Source organism: Nicotiana tabacum, chromosome 13 (genome assembly GCF_000715075.1).
Source record: "Nicotiana tabacum cultivar K326 chromosome 13, ASM71507v2, whole genome shotgun sequence".
Taxonomy (NCBI): Eukaryota; Viridiplantae; Streptophyta; class Magnoliopsida; order Solanales; family Solanaceae; genus Nicotiana; species Nicotiana tabacum.
In genome coordinates, this window is record NC_134092.1 from 115,853,156 (window position 1) to 115,862,993 (window position 9,838).

Here is a 9,838-nt window from a genome sequence, read left to right on the forward strand (position 1 = left end):
GTTCCACGTGTCCTTCCTTTAAGTGGTCACGTGTCATGTCGTATTTTTTCCTATACAATTGATTTGATGTAAATACATATGTGGATAAAATTTTACCATTAAGACGCAAACTATATTGGCAAAAAACTAAATAAGAAATTTAAACCATTTAACTCTAGTACAACTAACCGACCCTAAACATTGGTTGACTAAAAATGAGGAGGACCAAAAAGAGCAAAGTCTCAATACTTCACACAACAAATTAAAGTCCTCTCTTACCTTCCGAGAACATAAAAACACTAACATAAACTCAAGAATAAAATTAAAATCCAGTAAACAGGTCTTTCATTGCCTTAGATCTCTACAGTACAAGAAGAGATTAATGGATTTGATACCAATATTATCAAAAAGAATACATATATGTAAATGAATATGAACGAGAAGAAATGAGGAAAAAGGAATAAGAAGAGATCATTAATTTGTAAGTAAAGAAAACATCTTAAGCGGGACAGGGCACGATAGGTTAAAACGTTACAGGAGAACGTCTCGGTATAGTTCTGCCTATTGTTCGGTAAAACTCAGTAACTTTGGCTCATATGCTATATTTTTGTTAAAAATTCACTCTATATATAATTAATATATTCAGAATTGAGTAAGCTGTCTTTTCTAGAATTAAGAATTCATAAACTCAAAATCCTAATTGCGCATCTGCCTCCTCTTTGTTATCCCTAACTTGGATACCTTTACATGCACATGTTAATAATTTTGCTAGCAAGACATTGAAGGATCACAACAGCCTTCAGACAACCTCAAAATTTCCTCCAAATAATCAGCTCCTAAATCCTCCAAAACCAACACATTTTCAAAGCTCATCTCTTTTTCCTTCTTCTTTCTATGAATATTATTACTCTTACCTTTTTTCATAGAATGCATTTTCTTCAGTACCAAAACAGGTGAACATCCTTCTTCAAATCCACACTCCATCTCCATTAACGATTGATAAACAATATCCACTGGAAAATTTAACACTGCCATTGTCCCATGCAACGCGAACGCGGCTTGATCATAAGCCAAAGCTGCTTCTTCTGCAGTATCAAATGTTCCAAGCCAAACCCTAACGCTATTTCTAGTTGAATCTCTTATTTCCGCCGCGTATTTCCCCCATGGCCTCCTTCTTACACCTCTATAATTGGCTCCTTCGTTGTGTTTGAAGTGTGTTTCTTGTTTGTTGAAATGAAGATTATTAGATGAATTTTCACCAGCTTCTGATAGGACATTGAGAAGAAGCATGTCTTCAGTGTCATTCTCATTGAAACCAAGATGATTATACCGTGAATAATCCATTTTTTAAACTGTCCCTACTAAAAAAATAGAAATTAGCAACAGACAAAATTCTGTAGCTAAACAGAAAAGTTCGTCGCTAATCTTGCTTAGCTACGGATTAGCGATAGCTATTTCAAATTTTTTTTTTATAGTGTGTGTTTTGAATTTTTGAAGTGATATTTGATCAATGTGTGTTTTTGGTTTTTTGAACTTAGGAAAGGATACGTTCTATATATAAAGACTGAGAAGTGCACACGAGGGGTTTATTAGAATATATGTTAAAATAAAAGTTGATGGGGTTGAAATTTGATAGAGACTATGGAGTGTGGTCTTCTTATTAGAGTAGTAAGTAATAGGGGCTGCAGAAATTAACCAAAGAAATAATTAGTGCAGGTGTGGTCAACTGGTCATATGTTGGTCAAACGAATTTAAGGGAATGGCGGCCAGCTCATGAAACCATATATTAAAAAATATTAATAATAGACTCATGACCTCAGAATTTGGTCTTCATTTGGTCCACTTTTTTCATTTTCCATTGTTTTTCTTCTTTTGCCCATTTCTGTAATTTTCTGAAACATGATTAAATAATCATTTCAGAAAATGTATTAATCGAATGAAGAGATGTTTTGATTTGACACAGTCATGCACATAGTTTTTGTGAAGAGTTTTATAGCCCGTTTGGACATAAGAATTTTTTTGCCTTTTTACCAAAAAATTTTTACTTTTTTTTCGAAATCAGCGTTTGTTTATAAAATTTTGAATTTTTACTTGAATCACTCACAAAACTTTAAAAACAACCCAAAATTATATTCATGTCCAAACACAACTCTAAATTTCAAATATCATTTTTACTTGAAAAAGTTTTCCTTCTATTTTGGAATTTTACAATTCTTATGTCCAAACGCTCACTTAGTCTATGTATAATTGAAAATAACCTGAATATTCATCCTAAAACGTTAAGATAATGCATGGAGTAGTCTAAAACAATTGCATTCATACTTAAATTTTGAGGGTTTTTTGGTTGGAAAACAAATTATTTTTTGAATTATAATGATGGGATTATGATACGTGAATTAAATAATAACAAAAATTATTTAGTGAATGTCTATTGATAGATATTTGGTTCATATATATATATATATATATATATATAGTATTTGGTTAAACTAAAAAATTGGGATAAACTTTTATTTTCAATTTTAAGCTTTAGAGAGGGGCAAATGTATTATTTTGTTGTTTTTATTCTATGTAGTTTCGTGAGGAAGGTTTTTTTTTTTTTTTATCAATCTCTTTTTACTTTTTTTTTTAGATTTAATGTATTTACGCTCACAATGTAAAAGAAATTATACTATTGATGCATCTTAATTTATTGTAGTAGATAACCTGGCCGACTTGTTTATTAGGCTACTAAGTCGACCTTTTTATGGCCAGTTACTAGTAGTTACGAGATATCATAGATGACCTTGTAAAGTTCTTTTGCACTGTATAGAAGCTAATTAAACTTTTTTTTCCCTACTTGATGGCACTAAGTTCCATCAGGGGCGGAGCTAGAGCTTCGATAATGGGTTCGGCCGAAATCAATAACTTTAGCAAATCATATATTTGTCTTAAGAAATCCATTGAATAAGTATAAATTATTACTGCACTTTAGACCGCAGTAACATAAAAATACTAGAAATCCGAACCCAATAACTTTAAATCATGGCTCCGCAATCTCTCGTAAGAAGGTAACTTCAATTGTGCGAGCATGGACAATAGTTTGATGAAGAAACCACAGTGGCTAAGAGATCATGATCATTGTAAAATTGATAGTTAATTTTGCTAGTCAAATATCATTATGAAGCATATCTAATAGTAAGAATGATTCTTGAGTGAGTTCTTCCATTAACTATGTCCTAATTAATGATGGTAAAACCATGATTGTGCTGTCGTCAAAATATGTTTAATTAAATGCTTTGATGGATGATAATTAAAGTGTATGAGGGTCAACATTACTATTCATAAGATATCTTAAAATATACTAAACATCTACCAAACCGCTCTTTTGTGAGCAATCAATTGGATTAAAAAAAAAAAACCATTCTTCGTATTCACATTACTCTTTGCTAGAGTCAGTCAATTCTCATACCAAATGTATATCACATAGTAAAAAGAAGAATTGATCATTAATGTCAAAAGTTAAAGCTGAATTCATTTATATAGAGAATAGCCAAAACAAGTAATAAAAGTAAGAATAAATTGATAAATTATACTGGGGAAAAAAACTTACTCCTACTCGATCTGTGTTTGCATTGGATCAATTTATTTAACCTTAGTGTATAATTAATATGCTAATTAATCATAATGTAGTGATATACACGTGCATTTTAAGCACTACTAAAGTAGCATAAATTAGCGACGGATAATTTTGTAGCTAAACAGAAAAATCTGTCACTAATCCTATTTAACGACCGATTAGCGAAATATTATCAAAAAAATATATTAGCTACAAGCGATCTAGCAATAAATTAGTGACGAAGTTTAAAGTTAATTTCAGTTTTTTTTAGTAACAGATACATCACATATTAATCTATTGTTCTTCTTAAAATAGGAAAAAAGAAAAGAAGAAAAAATCATTTTTTTAATTGACCAATCCATTCATATATAGATTAGTTGGTCTAAAAAACTCAAAACCCTTTGTGATTTCCACGAGCATTAGTTGCATGGCATTTGATGCAATTTTTCACGTGGTGAATTTTGCAATAGAAAAGACAGTACGAATGACACTAAGAATTCATTGAAGATGGACATGTATATAACTCGTAGTCACTTTCCTATTATATTGTCTGGTCAAAAACCAAAACAAAATTGAGTTCTCTAATTTGTAATTTAGCTGAAACTATAATATAAATTAAGAAAATAATCCACTATTCATTTTCGAATTAAGGTTTTTTAATTACTAATTAAAACCTGTAAAGTTTGGACGTTATTTCTCCCACACACTAGAAATTTTTTATTTATATATGTATCTTACTTACCTTTTTAATCTGTTTAAACAAGAATATTATATTTTTATATTTAATACATTAACTTTTTAATTTCAACATGACACTCCTTTATAGGAATGATATGACATGCTCTTAAAAATCGCTAGATCTAAAAGATATTTTTGATTTATTATATACACTTTAAATTTAAGATTACAAGATTCGAGAATATTTTTTTTTATATTCTTAAATTTCGCGCTCACTCAAACTAAAATATATAAAATGAAACGGATAAATACAAATTTTATCCATGACTATGAATAACGTTCATGTTATTTTAATGAGTGTTGTTCCAATAGATGCATTCACTTCTTTTTTTCTCTTCCAGAAGTTTTTGAATGTTAGAATATAAGTTCCAAAGAAGTCTTTGATTGATAGTCAAAAAGTTTCTTTGTGAATTAAATAATGTATGAAAGACAAGTGGGAAAATTAAGTATGACACTTTTTGGGTTTTATAGGGGAGTGGAGGATGAATTTAGCATCATGATTGGAAGTTTGAATATTTCTTGTTTGACTTGGATAGGAAGGAATGGATGTTAACATCATCCAACCTAATTTTCAAGAAAGATTCTGGTCTTGGATTTAAATTCCAACTTATAACAAGGTGATCGATATTGTTCATGTAATCATGTCTAATCTTTTTTTTTTCTAAAAGCAAGTAATTTTGGACTAGTTTTTTTAAAAATATTTTGTTTAATCATCTGGTATTCAATACTCACCATATATCAAACCCAAAACCTTCCGTTGAGAATGAAGAGATATTTTTTCTTAATTGTCTTTTATATAATCAAAGACATGTAAATTAATTTTAAGTGCATAAATGTATACTTCTAAAAAGAAGTATGTACGTTGACTTACTACATGGAGGTCGAAAATATAATCAATGGCAGAAATAGCAGCTTTTAGATATGCTAGTTAAGCTATAGGCAGTTTCTAGTACTCCATCTGATTGAAATAAATAAAGTATATATAGGGTGTACAAATCGAACCGAAAAGTCAAATTAAAAAGTCAAATCAAACCGATTAAAAAATTCGATGAGGTTTGGTTTGATTTGATTTGGTATTGAATAAAAAAATCTGAACCAAACCGACATATAAATATATAATTTATATATATATTTTTAAGACTTTATATAGATGTTGCGGCCAAACGCACACGCAAGTATACGTGGTCGTCAAGTAATAAAGTGACTAAAAGTCGGATGTCGAACCCACAAGAACTTGTGATTAACTATTAACTAAATTAGACTATCCTAATTATCTAAACAAGAATTAAACCTAAAAATATTTGATTCTAAACTAATTAAATAAAAAAATATAAATAATAAACTTTGAACAGAGAAAGAGCAGATTTTTATGATATCAATGTAATGAAAACGATCTAGGGTTATGGGCTATCTAACAATCCTATCGTATTCTTCAATTGAATTGACCGACTAATTTATCTGGCTTATTGGTTGACAGGGTTAATATTGCTTATAAGAATCTGTCGAGTTCTTACTCGCTTATTCAAGCTAACCTAACGCCTATATGTCTATGGAGTTAGAATCAACAAGAACGCATTTATAATTCCTGTAAATCAACCAAGCAAGGCAATTAGGTATATGTCTATCCTAACCACGAATCTGTTCCCTGATGCCCGAGTTCAAGAACTTGCTCTACTCAATCCTATATGCAATCTAGAATTCCCACTTTAGAGTTCAATTCTAGATTCGCAGATAGTATTCAATTGGTGATCAAGCAATTAAATAATTAAGCGTAAAATTGAATAAATAAACTAATATGATAAATCAAGAAGGCAAAATCAATATCCGAATAATAATAGTCATGAAAGAACCACAACCCTAGAACGTGAAGTTTAGCTCCACATAGACATGGTAGCCAAACAACAAATCATACAAAGAAATATAAAAATTACTAAGTTTGGTGGGAGAAAGATGGAACTTGATGAATTCCGGCCTCCACGACGGCTCTGTGCTTGTGTTTTCCTCTCAAAAACATCCTCCTCTTTTTAAAATAGGTTTAGGTTGGCTTTTATATGAGTTGGGGGCGTCTTGGGGTCGAAATAACCGAGTCCCGATCGAAATAGGACATGTTCACATTTTTGAGCGTCCAGGGCAGCGTGGGGCGCTGGCCCTGGCGCTCAAATATTTTAGCTGCTGTAAATTGCGCCACAGCCAGCGCGCCCTTTCGTCCTAAATTGTATCCGAATGATCCCTACACATAGAAATACCAAAATTTAGCACAAATAATCATATTAAACATCTCAAAGCGTCGAGACATGAGCAAAATGTGAGGCGGTATATATCAAAATATGCATACATTAAGCCGATTATCAACACCCCACACTTAGACTCTTGCTCGTCCTCGAGCAATGTAACTATATTAGCACCCCCAAAACGTACTTAGCACTATGAAAGAGGACCTCACAATTAGCTCAATCAAAGACCCTACCTTTTGACTATGATCGATGTCGGCAATTAAGCATGAACACACAAATTTCACATTCTTCCCGTTTTTAAATAGCCCAAGTATACTTAATATTTTTCAACCAACTCAATCAACTCAAGCAACCTCTCCACAACCACCTTACCTCAAGAGACGACTCGTTACCACTAAGCATCCTCAACTCACGCACTCACCCAACACAAGAAAGTGTACAATATCACCAATCCGTCATGAGATCAAGTGCCCTCACCACAAGCAAAAGAGTGAATATCAAAGTAGTCCACAAATTTAAATATGTCATTGAACATAAATTAAGGACATCACACAATTGAACAACATTCACTCACTCTCACAAAGAATTCATGTGCATCCCGTGGTCGTACCATAAGCTTGCCCGTAGTGTACATCTCTACTAATCTAAGCTAGCTAAATCTAGGATCAATTAGGACTTTAAGGTTGTAATGTAGGCTAAGGGACGGGTAGGATACATTTAGGAATAGTGACTAACCCTCCTAAGAACTTTAATACACTACACTCACAATTCAAGCGCAATTGCTTCGCAACCCATTCACTTGTCATACACCATAACTAACATAGCCCTCTTTTCCACCAAGCACCTCTATGGTTTCACTAGCACGAGTGAGAAGGATTAGGAGGTGTGTCTTTCTACATTTTTACACACTCCATACATTGAAGTTCATAAGCTAGTGACCTTTATTCATAATTTTAGTGCACCTTAAGGGCCCTTCCATGGTTTCACTCGAAAGCCACTTCCCAATCTCTCACCTTACTTCTTCTAGCGACTAAGTACCTTAGGAGGTAAAGGTTCAACAATTTCACATTAAGAACAAAGTAGGAGTACGGCTTGTAATGTGGGTGCCAAGGAAACGGTCTATAGGCTCAAAGGGGAAAGCAATGGGAAAATTCTATTTGTCAGTGACAAACACCTTTATGGTCAAGCAAGAAACGCCTATGTCATCTCCTAGACTAGCATAACTTAATGATTTCGCGTTGATTAACACACAGGGCAAGTTCTAGACTACACAAGATAGCACAGAATATCAACAATCCTTACACACACATGGCACTTGACTCACTCAAGACGGTTCTGTGTGACTCTCAGGTCAAGCAAGCATATCAAGTTGAGAATTGTTTAAGCAACACTGTACTAGGTGGCATACAAGTCAATCAACTGAGAAAAAGGCATCAACGAGTAGGCTACTTAATTTACTTGGGCATTACAATTAAAATCATATATGCAGGAAGACAGAGCGCATGCCCTAACTTAACTTGCCAACACCAAACATGTCAACAGGTACCTCAGAGCAATCTTGATTTTCTCCCTTATCCTACTCCTAAAAAAAAAACTAAACTAAATTTTTCAGTTCGAGCTACACCCTTGGAAAAGAACCGATGTCGAAAGAAAAACCAAGGGATACTACCTAACTACCTAAAAAAAACAAAAGGAAATCTTTTTTGTATTTTTAATCGGACTTTAATCCCTCAAGAAAATTGTCCAACAGATCCATCGTCGGGAAAAGTCCAAAAACAAAATTTCAATTTTTTCTCAATTTTTTTCTGTTTTTTTTATTTTTTATTTTTAATTACTACTACTACTACTATACTACACCATTAATTCTACTAACTATGCTATTAAAAATAAGAAGCTAGCTAACAATAAAAAGATAAGAAACTAACAATATACTAATATAATACTATAGAAAGAATAGAGAATCTTCCACCCCACACTTAAAAGAGTGCAGTGTCCTCAATGCACAAATAAAGTAAAAATAACAAGGGTGGACAAGAAATTTCCTGAAAGACCAAAGGTCGAAGCAATAGCAGCTCACGGGGTACTCAGACTTCTCCCATGGATGGTCCTTTGTGCGGGTACCTCATACTAGTTTCAACCATCTGGTTCGCTTTTGCACGCTTCCAGTGACTTTTCTTCCTATGCTCATAATCCTACAAAATAAAATAACACTACAAAAATAATAAAATAAACAAAAATAAATAAAGCAGTAAAGCTGGGTTGCCTCCCAACAAGTGCCTAATTTAATGTAGCGGCACGACGTGAACCGCTTTTTGCCTCCATCTCGAACTTATGAATTGAGTCCCTAACATGGCATCCAGTCCACGGCTATGCTCCAGTGGTGGGGCTACAACGATAACCAGGCCAAGTAATAAATTTTTCACTCTACACTTCTCGGCCTTTAGATGAGTTATGTAATTTTTGCTTTTTGGCACAACAAATTCAAGAATATAGGCACTCTCATCCTCACCCTTTGACCCCTTCATTGGCTCAGATGGCTCGATTACTATCTTACTATCTAAATACAATGTGGAAAAATGATTGGAATGAGGTCTAATGCGCCTTAACTCATGAATTGTACTACTATTTACATCCCCATATATACACACACTCAAGTCTCCCAAAGTAATGTTATCTATTCCCTCATATGATTCTAGAGCATTCTTCTCAACATTGGTATCCTCAAGAAAAATATGGTCTATTGATTGGTATTCTCGTTTTAGCTCCTCAATTTGGTCTAGAAGATTTTTTTCAGCTTCACACAACTCATCATTAAATTGTTGGCCATTACACGCATCAACCTTTTCATTCAAATTTGCATCCAAGTTATGCACAGCCAAGCCAAAATTATCAATTTTATGTGCAAGATCATCTCTCTCCTTAGACCAATCATTCACCAATATTGTCAGAAGACAACGTCGTTTCGCATATTCCCTTAATCGAGAATATTCGTCCAAATACCAACCCTTACTCCCATATTCAAATTCAGATTTTCAAGAGTTCAGGTCATGACAAGCCCAAAATGACGGGCCATATAAGTCTTCTGTCAACCAAGAGTCTTCATCAATAACCTTACCTCCATATATTTCATCCGCAGATGTCATGGTGAAAGAACTAGAAACACACTAAGAGAAAAATCAAATAGTTATAAAAATAAAATATATACAAAAAAAGAAGGAAAAAAAACTTGGAAAAGAACCGAGGCACAAAGAAAAACCATAGGGGATTATTACTACCTAAACAAAAATTT

General features: G+C 33.1%; 1 protein-coding gene across 1 annotated transcript; it reads right to left on the reverse strand.

Moving 5' to 3' along the window:
- Positions 1-444: 444 nt before the first annotated feature.
- LOC107786551 (ethylene-response factor C3-like) lies at positions 445-1,495 on the reverse strand. Its single transcript, XM_016608040.2, has one exon. It carries the CDS (start codon positions 1,321-1,323, stop codon positions 748-750), a length of 576 nt encoding a protein of 191 aa, XP_016463526.1. The 5' UTR covers positions 1,324-1,495; the 3' UTR covers positions 445-747.
- Between the last annotated feature and the right edge of the window lie 8,343 nt (positions 1,496-9,838).